Source organism: Gossypium hirsutum, chromosome D09 (assembly GCF_007990345.1).
Source record: "Gossypium hirsutum isolate 1008001.06 chromosome D09, Gossypium_hirsutum_v2.1, whole genome shotgun sequence".
Taxonomy (NCBI): Eukaryota; Viridiplantae; Streptophyta; class Magnoliopsida; order Malvales; family Malvaceae; genus Gossypium; species Gossypium hirsutum.
Genome location: NC_053445.1, coordinates 39,828,775 through 39,847,416, shown reverse-complemented (window position 1 = coordinate 39,847,416; position 18,642 = coordinate 39,828,775). Strand labels below are relative to the sequence as shown.

At 32.1% G+C, this 18,642-nt stretch overlaps 1 protein-coding gene across 1 annotated transcript; it reads right to left on the bottom strand.

Annotated features, from left to right (window-relative positions):
• Positions 1–387: 387 nt before the first annotated feature.
• On the bottom strand, positions 388–12,117 carry LOC107891443 (protein CLT1, chloroplastic). Its single transcript, XM_016816248.2, is given in 12 exon segments — positions 388–856; positions 1,094–1,219; positions 1,641–1,767; positions 1,895–1,945; positions 2,071–2,106; positions 2,202–2,301; positions 6,915–7,030; positions 7,573–7,610; positions 8,033–8,086; positions 8,089–8,177; positions 11,895–11,928; positions 11,931–12,117. Coding segments are annotated over 12 exon segments (1,125 nt in total). The 3' UTR covers positions 388–689.
• Between the last annotated feature and the right edge of the window lie 6,525 nt (positions 12,118–18,642).

Here is an 18,642-nt window from a genome sequence, read left to right as displayed (position 1 = left end):
AAATATTATTTTAGATATTAAAAATATTATTTAATTGCTTTCAAGCGTAACCAAATTCAATAAATTGTATATTCATATGGTGCTTTTATATTTTTAGGTATCGTGTAAATTGAAATAGCATTATAGTTATTTGATAGTAAAACAGACAATTAACTGTTTAAATATTTTCAAATTAAAACGGTTAAATAGAAAACGGTATAATTAAAAATTATTATGGTTTTTCTTAGATGCACAAAATTCTAACATGTCAAAACTCCAAAATTACGGAGACCAGATTTTCCTATTCAGTGACGTCCCTTAATTGCTTGTTCATTTATTTTCTTTTTTTTTATATATATAAATATTTAAAAATGTCGTTAACATTAAGAAAAATGAGAAAAACAAATAAACAAACAAACAAAGACAATCCTAATGGGATCACATTATAAGCATTCTAGAATTTTGTTGTAAATTTCTTTTTCTTTTTCTTTTTTTAATTTTCAACTCAACTTGCATACAAGTATGCACACACACCAAACATTTTACAACAAAGGAGCCTACAAATACAAAAGCAACATCTCCTCTTCCCGTAATTCAGACATTTGGAGGTTCAGGCTTTGCTCTGGCTTTACTTGATATGATATGATGTTATTGATTTTATTTTGCTCTTCAATAAATGCCAATTGGTGATAACTATGGATTATCACATTCTAGTTGGAGGGTGAGGGCAGGGCCGCGGTTGAACCAGATGGTGTCCAAGCATAAATAAGCAACCCTGTAACAAGGATGATTGCTCCTGCTACAAAACCAGTTGGAAGCGACGATGCAACACCGAGATACGGCAGCGGCAACGTGAATACATAGACTGAAATAGGCACTGCATTTATATAAACCGACAGCGTATTATTAATCATGTTTTCCTGGGAAAGAAAAGCTCCTACTTGGAGTAGCATGCTGGGACTTGTTTACTGTTAGGCAAATCAGATTTTATGAAATTATCTTCTAGCACTTAACACTATCAAATCGATTGGGGCAGTATGTATGCGTGCATGCATGCATGTTATGTTGAGAAGATAAAGAAGAAAAGGATAAAAGAAGAAAAACAAAGACATACCCGAAAAAGTGGATGCAAGTGAAGAAACCACAGCAGAAGAAATCTTGAGAAGATGTAGCAAAGATATGTTAAAACCCATGTTCACAATAACAAACAGCAAGGGCAGTAGTGGTGCACCATCACATCCTGTGGCCACAGAAAGTTCAAACTAACTAAATCAATCACTTGCTCCATTCAAGACAGAATCCAGTCACACCATAGGACTTCATGTAAAAACTGAATGGATAATCTCAATAGCAAGCCAACTATATAAGCAACAAATAGAACTTCCATCAATTCTTTTTTCTTATGTATGAGCAACAATATCCCCCTTTCGAAATTTGAGCTCATAAGCGCAATCCAAGCCCTCTACTAGTGCAAGAATCTAGTAAAATTTTCGAAAAATGTCTAAATTTCTTGCATGACGTATTAGATACGCAGTTTCTTTGCAGATTCATGGAAATTATTCCTTCTAACATTTGAAACGCAAATCATTGCTGACACTACCCAGAACAGAATCAGTCAACCAATACAACAGATACTAGATAATGAAACAATTAATGCTTACTGCTTGATAAAGTGCCACCAATGTTCAAGAAGCAAGCTGCACCATCTTTAAGATAGTTTGGAAGCTGGCTAAATGGGATACCCCAAAGTTTTGATAAAAAGGGTAGAAGCAGGCAAATGAACAATGCCTGCACTAAACATGTTACAATCACATCAAAATCCAGCCAAGATCCGTAATAAAAAAAGAGCATTAAAGAGCAGACTGCAAACAAAAATTGCCACAGAACCTAACACTATACGATACACAGTACTTACTTGAAATGCAGATCCATAGGAATTTACAACAAATAGATCTATTGAACCACCCTGCAACAAATACAAGAAAATGATCTTTAATACAATGCAGAAACTCACAGAAATATACCTCTCGACTTTATAAGTTCATTTTGACCAACAAGAGATAGGAAACATTCCAACAGTAAACATCGTACTTTTAATCGCTGTGCAGCATCCAAAAAGATCACTTCCTGCAAATGATTAAAATATCACCTCTTAGAAGAAAGCATTATAGTAGAACTTGGAAATGGTTAGATACTTCGGTTTCAGTAAGAAAGCCAACAACCTTCAGAACAGTATCAGCCGCTTGAAATAAAAAGGAAACTATCATCAATAAACTCCAAAACATGCCAGCTTCCTTCAGTGAATGACCACTGCTGGATCCACTGCAGAAGTAAACACAGGCAACAAGTCAAATTCTCAATGTCTGGTAGAGGAACAACCATTATGAGAAAATTGTTAGGTTACACATTATAAAAAAGGAAGCTACTGTGTCTCAAATCACCATGACTGAAACTAATAAAACTTATATTTGTAATATTTGAACTTAATATAAATTATGCTGCAAATAAAATGCAGTTTTGCCTTCAAAATTAGTAGATTCATATGAAAGATGACACTAAACTAATATAAATTAATTGAGATGCTAAAAGAAAGACCAATTAGCTAGTTTAGATGGCCTTATGAATGGGGGAAGAGGCAATCAGTAGTGACACTACCAGGAAAATTATTAATGCACATTTCCATTGTACTACGTGGCTCTGATCCTTTACTGTTTTTGCTGTTATTATTTTTTAAATATCCTACTGATTTCCTATTTCTGTTGATTCCATTTTTTAAATCTCCTACAAAGTTTAGGAGATTCAATTAGAGTTGTTATATATATGTTTTTAAAAGGATGCTTATGATTCAATAAATGCAGACAGTTTCTGATTTTCTCCTACTGCAGTATTCATTCATTTCTACTTATCCACATGGTATCAGAGTATTGCTAGAACTCTAGTGAGTCTGACCCTGTTTTCCTTTTCACTCTTTTCTCGGTCATCACCAATTCCTCTACCTACTACATGACTGCCACTAACCTGACCACTGTTGTTAACTTTAATGGCAGCCGTTGCCTCTTCCACCATCCAAGTGATTCAATTTAACCCAACTACCCATTAAATTGCAAGGTAGTATTATCTTCGCTACCTGGAAAGCTCAGCTTGTTGTGCTACTCAGTCATCTTGACAGCAAAAGGCCAGCTTCATCAATATTGAAACTCACAACCCCAACTAACATGTTAAGTTTCTTCAAGACCAGTTGATTTAACAAGCCATCATGGCTTCAGCAGACCCACCCGTTGCAGATTGTCAAAGCCAGTTTTAACCTCTCCAGAGTCAAGTCAACTGCAAAATATCTACAAAAGATTCAATCATTTGCTGATGCTTTCAAAGTTGTTGGTTCTCCTGTAGCTGAAGAAGCATATTGGCCCTGAATATCCTGAGATTTCCATTGCACAAGCTCACTAATCACGAGCTTTTCCTCAGACATCAAGATCTTCACAAACCATCTTCTCTCATTATTGCTGTCACCGCACAAAAAAAAAAACACCCCTCTTCTAGCCAATCAATCAGAACAACCGGCAACTCACACTTAACCAAAACCCACGCTCCTCAATGCCTTGATCCACCAACTCCAACAACCAACAAAACTGGCAGTCTTATTGTCCCAACACCTCATTCACTGCAAACTTTGCAACCAGAGAAGTCATATTGCAAGCTAGGTCGCTCAGGATCCATAACCATTTAGCAATAAAAGCCAATTTTGCCTCCGATCTTCAATTGGATGCCAACACATGGAACTTGGGCTCAGGCACCAACCGTCAAGTCACCATGATACCTCACAACCTTCAGGAGCATACTAGCCATGACAAAATATCAATGGGAGATGGTAAAACAATTCCCATTACTTACACAGATTCTACTAAGTTAAATGCATCAAGTAATGTTTTCAGGCTATTTAACAATCTTTTGTGCCTGCTGTAAAGCAAAATCTTGTTTTGTTTCTAGATTTTGCCAAGATAACTCAACTTCTATTGAATTCTTTCTTTTACATTTTCATGTGAAGGACCTGCGAACACAGATTCCACTAGGGTGCAACCGGAATAAAAAAATACTCCACATCCTTACATACTGCCAATTGCACCACTACCAAAGTACCTGTTTATGTTTGGCATCATCATCTAGGACATCCTCATTTCCAAGCTCTCAATTTTATTTTGAAGAAGATTTCTCTCCTTTTTGTTCGCGAACACAAATTACTTTCTACATTCAAGCTGTTCCAGTAAAATTCATCGATTTCTTTCTAATAAACTAACTCAGTCCAGTGATGCTCCCCTAAAAACATTGTTTAGTAACTTACGAGGACCTTCATTTTTCATTTTTATTGATAAAAAAACTATATTATTGGAACTTTTTAGACCAATGTACCAAATATATTTGGTTGTTTACACTTCAAAATAAAAGTGAAATCAAATCCATCTTTCAGAAATTCACCCCACCAATGGAAAAGGTTTTCAATGGAAGGGGTGAATATAAAAGCTTCGAGTCATATCTTCAATCAAACAGCACCAAGCATCTGATATCTCCCCATATACCCCTTAACAAGTTTCTCTAACAAAAAGACATCATAAGCACATCATAGAAATAGCTAAAACTCTTTTACATGAAGCATCGCTACCATCATCCTTTTGGTCATTTGCATGTCACCGTATTGTATATCTCGTTAATCGTCTTACAACTACTTTAAAAATCATCTTTCCAAAAACATTTTGGTGAAATGTCCAATTACCACTCACTTCAAACATTTGGTCGTCTATGTTATCCTTGGCTCAAGCCTTACACAAATCATAAACGTAAGTCCAAACCCACTAAATGTGTCTATTTAGGCTTCTCTACAACCCACTACTCTCATCTAAGTTCTGACCTGGTCCAATCCAAATTATATATTTCAAAAGATGTTAAATATTGAGCATATTTTCCCATTAAAAAAATCTTCTTTTTTTTCCTAATTTAAAAAAAGTTAACAAATATCATGTGGGAAATTCGCCACTAATCTTCTATCAAGTTTTCATCTACTCCGCCAACCATCTCAAGTCTCCCTCCCCTATACCAGTGCATCCAGAACCTCAACAATCAGCAAGGTCATTTGGCAATTCCCGCAATGCAAACACAAGATAAGATATCAAGTATTCTTCAATTCACTACAACTTCCACCTTTTCACCAAAAAATCCCCCACCTCTAGTACATCAAACTCACGCCCACATCACAACCCACCTATGTCAACCAATACTCTTTCTACCTTTAGGTGTGAACCACCCCACGTCCAAACATCATCATTGGACCCACACCTTCATCCTATTACCCCACCACTTGACCCTCTCCCTCCTCCAGCCAGCCCTTCTCAACCTTTTGCTCTTCCTCACACGTATGACAGGTCCCAAAACCAAAATTTCAAACCTTGTATGTCTTTTGACTATCTAACTCAAGTTTCTTCAAACCACCACCTCCAAGCAAGCAAATAAATACCCAAAGTGGAGAGATGCAATGAAATCAAACTTTGATGCTTCAATTCAGAACCAAACTTGGGAACTAGTACCCCAAGACATAATTGATTCCAAATGGCTCCGCAGGATTAAGAAGAAAGCTGATGGAAACACCAATCATTAAAAGGCTCGACTAGCTGCCAAAAGCTTTACCCGACACCCTGGCATAGATTTTCATGATACCTTTAGCTCATTCATTAAACCAACCATATTACAAGTTGTCTCACCATTATTGTTCATGTTATAATAAACATCGATAATGGCGATAGAAGGATCGCAAAGCAATAAGAAAAGAAAAATAATAACACATAGATTTTACTTGGAAATCCTTCTAGGGAAAAAACACGGGTAGAGAGGAGAAATTCACCAAGGTTGAAAAACGAATGATTATAAGAGGACCCCTTATTTTAGAAGATTCACCAACCAGATGTTAACAACACTTGCTTCAAGTATGCCTAGACAAAAAGTATTTATGGCTCAACCACAAGGTTGATCATTTTGAAGATAAACAAACTCAACTTCCTAGGCCCTCTTTCACTTGCCATCTCTAAAAATTAGGTGTTGTTGCACATCACCTAACATCAAGAGGGTGTACCAACTGTGCTTACGTGGTACCTCTTTTACTATTTTTGCTGGTTTTTTTTTAATGTCCTACTGGGTTTTTTTTTTTCGCTGATGCTTTAAAACCTCCTACTCTTTAGGAAACTCAATTAGAGTTGTTATACTCATGTATTTAAAAGGATGCTTATGATTCAATAAATGCACATAAAGCTTCTGATTTTCTCCTTCCGCATTATTCATTCCTTTTTACTTCTCTACGAAAATGTCATATTAAATGTTTCTTTTTCTGACGTTTTAATCATAATCAGTTTAATTTTCTTGTAAAATGATACAAGAAGACTATTCACTCTGATTGATTAAAACCTTCAGGAAAAAGTCACTAATCAGTAATGAATGATTCAATTTACGATTGGAAACAGTGTCATTTTTCATAGCTATAATGGTTGTACTGCAAGCTAAAACATAGACCTGCAACTTCCAAAGTGACCATAAAAGAAGACAACTGAGAACGATCATATGTCGAAATTTTCACTCCTACTCCTAAAACATTTTCATTGTTCTATTTTAATCATCTTACAAGAGTTTTGAAGACCAAGTCTTCAAAAACCAATCTCTCTCCATGAAGCTAGACCAGGACCATGCTACTTTTTATGAGATTAACTGTAATTAAATCCAATAGAAACAGCATTATTGGTCATGTTTAAATAACTCAATCAAATCCTCTTTCCTAGAGATTTCAGCTCTAATTCAGTTTTAGGGCCTCTACCAGGTAGCTTAGGAGGCAACTAGAAGTTGCACCAATAGAATTTGTAATGTATCATACAATAGAAATCACAACCATTGTAAGTTACCTTGCTACGGATATAATTACACCAACAGCCACAAGAAAGCATCCAAGTAGTTGGTTTATTCTATATCTCCTTCCAAGAAAGATAATGGAGAGGAGAATTTGCCACACAAGAAATGTCTGTAGAAGTCATAGACCAAAGTAACTAATTCAGTGCTTATACATTAAAATGGTTGGTGTCACAAGCTCTAATGAGCTAGATAAGAATCACTAAATAAAAATCTTTAACATGAAATAATCAAATTATTAGTTTATTACACCAAAATCAACTATTGTTTTAGTTGAACATAAAATGAAAACATGTTATATTCATTCAAAGCATTTCTGGCCAACAACTTTGAGCAGGTTTTGAATTGTGTGATAGTTGAACTCATCCAGTTGCATTCTTTATAAAATCCTCAAAGTAAAATTTGGAGCCTAAAACCCACTACAACTCAACCCTAATAGAAAAGGCAATCAGCAGATTATTCAGTTTTTTTAACATGTGTAAATCTATTTGGTTGTTTTCAAATACTATTTCTCTGAAAAGCTTTCCATTTACTATCTTGCCTTGTTTTGGCCATAGCAATTTATACTTGAGAAAGAAGAAGAAAAAAATGGCCTAATACAGACACCATGGCAGTTATATTTAATGTTGAGCAGTAGCAATAAATGTTTCTCACCTGAGATAAAATTGGAATAGAAGCCCCAGATAGAATTGCTGTACAAAGTTGGAGAAAATGTCAAAAGAAAAAAAATAGTATACAAAAGTTCAATATAATACTCCTATCATTTACTCCAACAAATTCATGTATACAGACTAGAAGCAAGAAACAGAAACATTTATACAATATTAAGAAATTAGCATCAAGTAATTAAAATTTTTTGAAACTCTAATAGCTTCTAACACCTACATTAGTACAGAGCCATCTCTGCCAAGAGGTAAAAAGATCCCAACGGAAAAGAGGCCTAATAACGAATAGTAACAAAAAGATCCCACAGTTGGAGGCTCATTTTTCTGAATGGAAAGAGAATTCATTTTACACGAACAAACATACTTCAAAATCACCATGCAAAGATGCCCTAGAAATATCAGTGTGTTAGGAGACAACATTCAAAGGCATCTGAGTATGATGAGCTAACCTCCAGCTGCCATTCCAGTTGCAGCACCAAGAGCCTCCAAAAGGCCGACAGCAAGAATGGAGCTTTTGGCATGGAAAGCATCTCATCTGTAACTATGCCAGCATGATACCGGAGATACAATACAGAAAAGTATACAAGCACATACCTGGACAAACAAGAGTGAGAGAGGTATTAGGCTGGAACAAAATTCCCAACTAACAAGTATCTGTGCACTCTTGAGTTAATGGAATCAACCAGTAACAAAATTCAGCAGCTTTAATTCATCTAGCATATGAAGAACAAGAACTTTTGAGAAATGTACATTTATAGCCCCAAAGAACTGTTAAAATTTCATGGGGATAAAACCCTTCAAACTTAAAAAGGAGAGGTTTTTGAGAAAATAGAAGCTTTAGACATAGATTCAAAACTACTCAAGGTCCATACATTCAGAGAAATTGAGTTTGAGTAAAGCTCGATACATTCAAAGTCAGACTGCCTTTTTTCTAGTAAGGTATCGGGTTCTTTGACAGTTAATACAAGAACAAGTGCTTCATATTAGTACCAGTATATTTTATCCAAACATTAGACCTCTTTTCAGAATAAGCATTTATTTAATTCATTATTCAAAAGTTATTTACCAAATTAATTAAATTCTAAACTGTGCAAGATCTTCAATTTAATATTTAATTTAGGATTTCATAAATAATAAGATATATTGACAGATTATTGAAATTTTAAAAACTTTGCTGTAGAATCTTCTGTTTAGTAGCTATATTTCTTTATATAGATTATTTTTCTTCCTTTAATGCCTAAAATATTTATTTATATTAAAACTAAATTCTTTTTTCTTTTTTCTTTTCTATTTAAAGAAAAAGTAATATTTTAAATATAAAATACTTCTAAATGTTAACATTTTTATGTGTTACTATATAAATTATTTAATAAATGTCTTTAAAGTTAAAAAAAAAATTTCTTTTATCAGAATCAGAATTATTATTTATAAGTATGATAAATATTTTATTAATTAAATTTAGTTAACCAAAAATTTTAATAAGATCAAAATTCTTATATATAAATGCAAGAAATCTTTATAAATAATTAAAATGCATTATAATTAAATTTTATATTTAAACTAAATAATTTATCTATTTCTGTTTTCTTTTTTTATTTAATGAACAAGTGATATTTTTAACATAAAATAATTCGATATAAATTTAACCTTTTATGTGTAATTATATAAATTATTTAATAAAGGTCCTTTATAAATATGATAAATATTTTTATTAAATAAATTCAGCTAACCAAAAATTTAATAAGATCAAAATTCTTATATATAAATGTGACAAATCTTTATAAATAATAAAATATATTTAAAAATACAAATTTAGTAATATAATAGGCAATAAAAGATATATTGGTTAGTTCAAAAGTTTATCCAAACTAATGCTTTTATGTATGTTATAGATTATATACATTCTAATGTAGTTGCATTTACAATCTGCAAATTTAAAATCTATAAATTATATAATATAACAGTGATATAAAACTATGTGCAGTTTTAATATCTTAGATGTTTTTCCTTTTAAATTTAATATCTAAATGAGTATGAACAATGATACCATCCTTCTAAAAGGTGATAATGGGACCCATGAAACACTAGATCAACTTGAAGAAATTTAATATCAGTGATATAAGATCTACATCCAATTGTTTTTTTCCCACATACATAAAAGTTATTTTATGAGTAATTAGAAACAAAATCTTTTAACATAAATATATGTTTTCATTGAAAAAGAAGAATTACTTAGAATTTTTTACAGAAGTTAAGAAAAAGGTAATTGTTCTACATGAACAAAGAGTGATGGCTACATTTATTAAAAAGTTAACAAAATAGAATATGCTATGTAGAAATCCAAAAGCCAAAGAAAAAAGCTACTCAAGACGAGGCCGAGTGTCTAAACATAAAGCTAAAGCCACCACCTTGACCCACCACAACTTCAAGAAATCCCGCTGATGATATCATATCAACCCTTTTTCTATAATGGAAATCAAAGAGTGATCGATTGTCTCCACAATATTGTTTTTGACTAATTATGATACCTTCTATGTTCTATGGGTTCTGTTTCATTCAAACCCACCACTTGATTTTCTTGCCAATTCTATTTTGTTGTTGTTCTCATTTTATTAATTATTTTATCCCCTTAACTTCAATATTTATAAACAAGAAGATTAAGAATAAGAAACTTTGAATAATGCACAAAAGATGCTACAAAGAGCATACATAACAATAGTATTCTAAAATAGTATTCTTACAAGTTCACTGGTTGTCTTATGAAATTCACATATATATATAGATAGTATTAATTTCACACGACCGAAGCTTTTCGAGCTTAGAAAACCAGCCAAAGGTAGTAAGAGTTACCGCATTTTCCTTACGAACAAACCAAAGCCGTGCACAAGTGGGTCAATCATGCAACTTGTATAGTCTTGCATATAATTTAGATTCTAAGCTAAATCCATCATTGTTCTTAAAAAGATATTCCTTAATCAATTTAAGTGGGTATAAAAGGCCACATCTAAATGATTTACCAAGAGTCTGTAAGCCACTAATGATGGTCGCTGAAAAAACACCCTAGATTATAATTTAACAGTATGCCTCAAGTCTTCTCAAAAAAATATATATGTGTGTAGAATTTATTATCTTTTATCAAAGTGCGGGTTAGGGGTTGAACCTGATCTATTATTTTTTTATCCCTAATTTTCAGCTAGTTACTACTATTCAAATGTGTAGGATTTTTAGTTGAATGTGCCTGGCAAGTCCCTCAATTATAGAGAACAGATTAAATTAGTCCCTATACTATTAAAAATAATCAATAAAGCTAAACTTAACAGAGTTAAAATTTAATATCATTACTATTTTTCTTAGGTGAATATCATTTACTATTTAACAAAGTTATATTTGTTGAGAGTTGAAATGCAAATAAATAATAATAATTTTCAGAAATGTTAATTCTATTATGATTGATCTTATTAATTCCTTTATTAGTACAAAAATAAATTAATAAATTAATAATAGAGAAATAATTCATTCAATCCTAATAAAAGACTTTGCAACTACTTTCACTATATAAATATATACACAACATGAGTAGTGTCTTGCTCTTTTATTCTTTGTCATATATCTTTTGATGGGATGGCAACTTTTTTGCTTGGGGTGAAAACTAAACATTGGGACCAAAGAAAAAACGGTGGACGTTGAAAAGTAGATGAATCGGAAAATTGATTTGGGAACGGCACGCTTTACTAGACGACATTTCCGTTATGGTTTTCGGCCGCTTCCCATCCAGCAGAAACCAAAGCAACTTAGTTTTGCCTATAAAATATTCGTCATGATATTTTATTTTCAGGTCTCTATTAGGTTCCTTCCTGACGCCTATATGAATCAAAATAAATAAACAAATTGATACTATCTTAGAAAAAAAAAGAAGGAAAGATACAAAAATATTTATATTAAATTCAATTCTAAAAAGAATGGCTGAAAAATATAAATAGATGCTAAAAGTTACTATATTTCGAAAAGTAATTTCAGTGTGCTGTTGCCAAGCGGGCACTAAAAAAAGGAAAAACAGAACACAAAAAGGGAAAAAATGTTTTTTACAGGATAATATTGAGCATTAGAAAACCATAACAAGGCTTGGCCCTAGGCTGCGAGGAAAGGGAAATTAAATATGTACTAAAAAATTGAGGTTAAAATTTTATCACGGTGGAAACTGGAAATGGCAAAAACGCTCTGATAGTAGTAAAATTTAAAAATAAATTATAAACAAGGAAGAATAATTATAAAAAAATAAAATGCGAATCAATAATGAGATGTTTTGGGTACCAGAATGTGGCGAGCTGAGCCAGAAAGAAAGGTAATTCTTGAGAGGAACCAAAGCCAGCTTATACAGCACCCGATTCCCTACTCCCAATACCACCGTCACCCCCGCTGCAACCACCACCTCCACCGTCCGATTTCTCTCTCTCCTCTCTACCTCGGTCGTCCGGTCCCCCAATGAATACGAGCATGGGCCTGGTCCTGGTCCCCTCCTGCCTCTTCGTGCCATCTCCGCCCTCCGATCTTCCAACCGGCCCCACTGCCTCCACTCTCCAATACTTCTCGATCTCAGAGCGATTCCTAACGGCCGTTGGTTATTGTGAGGCAACAGAGGGAAGGCAGGAATCTCAATCGTTGTTTAAACTTCTGATGATGAACCGGAACGTGGGTATCGTTGAACCGACCGTTAAACGGCGAACAAAGGAAGTCATGTCAACTAATTTTTTAGTAAGCAAAAAATTAATGTTGAAAATACTACTATACAAAAAGATTTTAGCGAGTTTTTGGAAATACTAGTTTGGTGAGATTTTGAGAGCTCTGTTTTTTTGGTTCGAGGAGCTCTATTTTAGTGTTGACACAGAGAAAGAGAGGGCGAAATGTGATGTAAATATTTATAGCAGGTATGACAATGACCTTTCGTTGTCCAAATTAAAATTTTTCTTCTTACTTTTTTTATTAATTTCTATTATAAAATATGATCTGGTTAAACTTTAATTGAATTGGTATTAGAAGATAAGAATAAATATGAAAATATTTTTCGATCCTACTTTTAGCCTCTCTTTATCTAATAAAAATATGAATATCCCGCTAATTAAATTACTCAACTAAATTTATTTTAATATTTTTATATATTTTTATTTTAAAACACACTGTTTATTATTTTCAACTGTTATATATTTATATTACATCTAAAGTAGTTGACCAAATTAATTCACAAGTCAATATGACACCAACATAATTAGGTGTAGCAACGACATATCACAATCAGTATAATATTATGTGCCAACACATCATATTTAGCAATATCACTAAATTTACTTTACATAGAAGATATATTTATCTCATGTACTCTCATTGGGTAAGCATATATAAACCTAAAGGATTGATAATTCATAGCAATAGTAAAACTCATCAGATTTTTCAATTTTCTTCTTGTTTTTTTCTTTCTTTCTTAAGACACGAGTAATCTCACTTCTAAATCATATGCTTAGAGCAATTTGCACATTCAGATTTAGTCATAAAGAAACACAAATTAGATAGTGTCAAATTTGATAGGTGTCGAATCCATAAAATATAAATTCTACACTTGAACGGAATATAATGAGCTATATAGGAAGTAGGATCGACCCCATAGAAGTTGATCTATCTGAATATTTATTTTGTTATTAACCAAAACGTGTCATACGCAATTTTCATGCTCACGACTTGTGTCAACCTATACAAAATAGAATGGGAAATTAAATCTAGATATAAATAAACAATAGAAGTTAAATAAAAACATAATCGAAACAAACAAATCAAGATTAATATTAACAAAATGAAAACCTCTAGCTCATCAGGTGCAATTTGACTTTGGTTTCAAATTGTTCTAAGAAAATAAAAATTTCCCTCTGTCGGTAAGTCGGTTATAGTGATCGATGAACAACCACCTCAAACCAACAGTCCTTTCGTATGTAAATTAACCACAAGAATAGCACAGCAACAAACCATTACCAAGTGAACAACCCTAAAACCAGCTTCCATGATTTAATTCTTCGATAACTTGTGAACTAGAAGGACCCAACTCAAATCACAATCTCAATTGTGCCAAAATAATCTTAATTCTAAATATCGTATACACCAACTGAGTTCCTGTGTCAATCTTTTCATGCAATTCACATATCAACTCGTTTTCGACACATAGACAATTGTATAAATATTAAATATATCAATTAAGCACACTATCAATAGGGAAATGAATAAACTGAATAAAATATATAAAAATAATAATAACAAAAGTACAATAATTATTTTATTTAATTTTACATAGTAAATAGACTTAAACAAGATTATGAGATTTTCTTCGAATATGAGGGGATAAATGGATATACTCTTGAAATCATAAAGGTAAACATATTTACATAAATTGAGAGGGTAAATGTTCAAAACAATAATTTATTATATATTTTAAGTTTACACTAATGGTATAGTTAAAATACAAACACAAATTTGTTTGTACGGTAATAATTTGATTTTACATGTTCGGACATATTTATATGCTACTAAGAATAAATAAAATCTAAAAAAACAACCAACTAATTGAATTAAACACACATGTAACAACCCCGTATATAATTTATGTTGAAACATTTCAAATATTTGAAAATGGGGGAGATTGTTACAAATATTTATAGTGTTCCAATAACTATAAATGAATGTGTGTAATATCAAAAGATAAATCTTTTGATTTTGAAAAAAAATATTACTATTCAACAATATTACTGAATAGTTATACAATTAGATGAATAATATTATTTATTTATTTATTCAGAAATACTAATATTGAAAATGTTTCTATGAAGACATGAAATTCCTATAATAGGAATGAGATTCATTTGAATCACACCAACAAATTCTAAATTATTTATTCTTCCACCATTTCTAATATTATTAGATTATTCTATAAAGTATTACTGTAGAATATTCTATAAAATTGAGTTTCTTGTTATGCATTGGTTAGTGCTTAGTGGATTATTCTCGTCAATGCAAAATGCAAATAGTCCACCGACTTCATTGTATTCTCGAGATTAATTCACTTAAAACTCTTTTGCACACCAAAATAGGTAGTAGCAATATAAAGGTATATAAGATGTAAGAACAATCTTACCCTTACTAAAATAAAGAAACCCAACAAGTTTTTATTAAGAAAAAGCTATTACAAAGTTGATAACATATTGGTTTGATGAATGGATTTGAGTTTAGCTCAATTAGCTGTATATGAATTTTTTTATGTTTATCCAGTTCAAGATTAATTTGTTAGTAATAATGTTGTATTAAGATCAAAATTGTAAGATGAGGGATATGCAGACATGTTAGTTTTGGATTTTTGGTTTTCTCTCACTTGATTTTATCTTACTAATTTAAATTTATTTAATAATGATAGATGGATTAGATCTAACTTAGCTTTTATCATAAATCCAGATTGTGAGGGAAGTCCGAATTCAAATCATTTATTTTGTACATTCAGTCATTTTTGGACCACCTATATTCATTTTTTAATAAATTTCACTTGAATTTAATGAAATTACCACTTCCAAACACATGCTCATAAGTTCCACCCATTTTTAAGTGTAAAGCAATGACGATCTTCTCACATAGCCCGAGAGATTCCATGTGAGCACACTCCCCGATCCAACGGTCACTTTATCAGGTTTCAACCTCTCTTTGCTCCATTTCTCGAAAAAAAAGGACCCACAACTCCATTCCATTGTCATTAAGTTGCAACATGACAGACCAAGAAACACATCCCTCAAAGGCATTGCCTGAATAACCAATTAATTCCAGATAACATGTTTCATTCAGGAATTTCATCGACAATTTACATGCATCATCAAATAATAGACAACACATTGTTAAAGTTTTGACGAACACACAAAGCAGAAAATGGAAGGAAAAAACCATTTGATTCATTGATTTCATTCTTGCCATTCATACAGAAAAAGAAGTTGTAGTTACACTTTCTGTATTCGCACATTCCTTGATCTTTAGTGTTGTTTCTTTGTCCCTCCATCTTTTAGCTCAGATAAGCTCTCAAGAATCTAATTGATAACTTTTTAGTAAAAATAGTGAACATATTTATTCATCACAACAAATTTGGAACAAAAATCAACAAATCAGTAAAACTAGAATCAAAACGTAAGAGATTATTTCTATTATCATATATATTTGGATATTATATTGTTAGTAATAATTTTTTATACGATATAATTAAGTTTTGATTTATTTATAATTTCGATTATGTAAATGTGTTCGAAAATAAATTGATAGATTCTAATCTGAAGAGTTGAAAATGTTGATTAATTAATTAAGATAAATTATAGATATTAGTATTGAGAATTAAAGGTTATTTGTAAAGAAAAGATTAATCATTATTTTGTTAACAATTAAGGTGATCAAAATAGAATCAATAGAAATGTTAAATTAAATCAGCTAATAATTAAACAATACTTTTAAATAGAAGATTAATGTGAGTCTGACATTTAGTTTGAAATCTAAAAAACACGCAAGCTTTCTTTTTTAAATGTTTATATATCGTTATGCCTGAATTAATAATTTGTATTTATTTGAATCTATTTTTTTAAACTTATTGGCATTTAATTGAAAGTCCTGTAGTATTTTTATGATACTTATAACACCATTATTTTTAAATTTAACTTCATGCTGCACCCGTGCCTTATATCATTTTTTTTTTAAATACAAAATTTTTTCTTTTCATAAAAAACTTTATTTTTCTATCTCTTTCCTCTTTACACCTTGTTTGATATCCTTCCTATGTTGTTGTGTAAGCCGCCGCCTCCGGCGTGATTCCCTCCAGCAGTACATGATCCCTCAGCTCATTTGTTTCCTTCTCTAATGGCTTGAATGCGAGTTTGTTGATTTCTTCTTTTTTTTTCATTCTTAACCCGGATTACCTTACCCTCCTATATATTGTCGAACCTAGCCTTCGTGTTTAGTTATTTGTTTTTTAAGAAAAATTTTCTTATTATAAATAAAAAGACTAGCCTACCTTCCCCTCTCCGCTTCTGCGACCAATTCTTCTTTTATTTCTCTTTAATTCGTTTCCTCATGCTGTAATTCTTGGCTTCTACTCGGATCTTATCCTCCTCAGCTGAGGTTAATTCTTTTTTTCTTCTTCTTTTTTTAATTTCGTTTTGATTTTGATTTATTTTTCTGGTGACAGTGAGGGATTGATTGATGTAATTATTGTTATAATCTTTTGGTATCTTCGGATCTGGTGCTGTTTCTTTTTTTTTTTGTTCTCTTATTTTTGTTTGTTATGATTTATGAACTCCAATCTTTTTATGTGTATTTTATTTTTTCTATTAAATAAGTGAAAGAAAAATTGGAAGTGTAAATGTAAATCGATATAGGGAACTTTTTCTTTTCGTTTCTTTGCTTTATTATCTCTGATTTTCTTTACAAAATTTTAGAGAGAAAAAAAGGTAAATAATAAACATACGTTCGGAATTGATTTGATTTCGTAAGAGAGAGGGATTGAATTTTATTCTGTTTCCTCTATGAGCAATTGGGAATTTTTATTATTTGGAAGACTATGCTTTTTTAGGGTTTTTTTAAATGAAAAAAAACTCCTTCCTTTATTTAATTGTTTTTATTGATTATAAAGTGTTTGGGGCTGTTAATTTTTTGCAAGAAAAAGGTATTCTGGATTTGGCATTTTTATTGGCTAAGAGAATACTAGTTTTAGGATTTTATGGCTGGAGTGATTGCCAGTTCTTTCTTATCTTTCCATAGAATTTGAAAGGGTTTTCAAGTATTGTTTAATTTATATCAAGAGGATGAGCAGCATATGGTTTTGGATTAACTGTGCTTTTTAGAGCAGTGTTATGTTCTGCGAGAGTCCACTACATAGTATTTGATGATTTTGGCAATCTTGATCGTGGGTATTGAATTAGTTTATTCTTTTAGCAATTTTTTTTTCCCATTTGAGATGCGCACTGGCGCTTGATTACTAATTTGAACTATGTTCATCTGGTAATCTGGCTATAAAGTTTCTCCAAATTTGTAGAAGTTTGTTGTTATTAACATAGAAAGTGATTTACTGTTTGGATTTTTAGATTCTTTTCGTCCAATCCCTTAATCCAACTTAGTGTAGTTTATTGAATCTGTATTAGCCAATGGTTTGTAGCTAATGATGTGTGCATTCTGCAGATTTCATTTTGACAGGGTATTTTAAATGAATGATGATAGTGCAGATGGATAAAATGTCAACAGCTCCTTCATCCAGGGAGCGTGCACAGTGTCTTTATAAGAAGGCTTCTTCTTTTCTTTAGAAAATGAGGTTCCGTTTGAGTTTCTTACCATGGAAGTTAATATTTGGTACTCCATGCAGAATATAGAGCTGGAAAATAATCGTAGGAAATCTGCTCAGGCACGAGTACCCTCAGATCCAAATACCTGGCAGCAGATGCGTGAGAACTATGAGGCAATAATCTCGAGGACCATGCATTTTCTGAGCAGCACAATATTGAATATGCTTTGTGGCAATTACATTACAAACGGATTGAGGAACTAAGAGCACATTAGTGCTGCCCTAACTTCTGCCAGGTCAAAAACATCTCAGGGCGTGAAAGTTCCCCCACGGTCTGACAGGCTTACAAAAATAAGATTGCAGTTTAAGACTTTCCTTTCAGAGGCAACAGGATTTATCATGAATTGATTTTGAAAATCAGAGCAAAGTATGGACTTCCATTTGGGTATTTCTCTGATGATTCAGAAAGCCTAATTGTTATGGACAAAGATGGGAAGAAATCTGCTGAGATAAAAATGGTTTGGTGTCTGTCACCGTTGTTTGATATACTTGGGAGACCTAGCACGGTACAAAAGGATTTTATGGAGATGGAGACTCTAAAAACACGCGAGTATGCAGCTGCTTCAAGTTACTACTTGCAAGCTGTGTCAGTTTGGCCCTTAAGTGGGAATCCACATCATCAGGTTTTCTTTATTTTCCTTTCCCTGTTGATTGAGTATCCTTAAC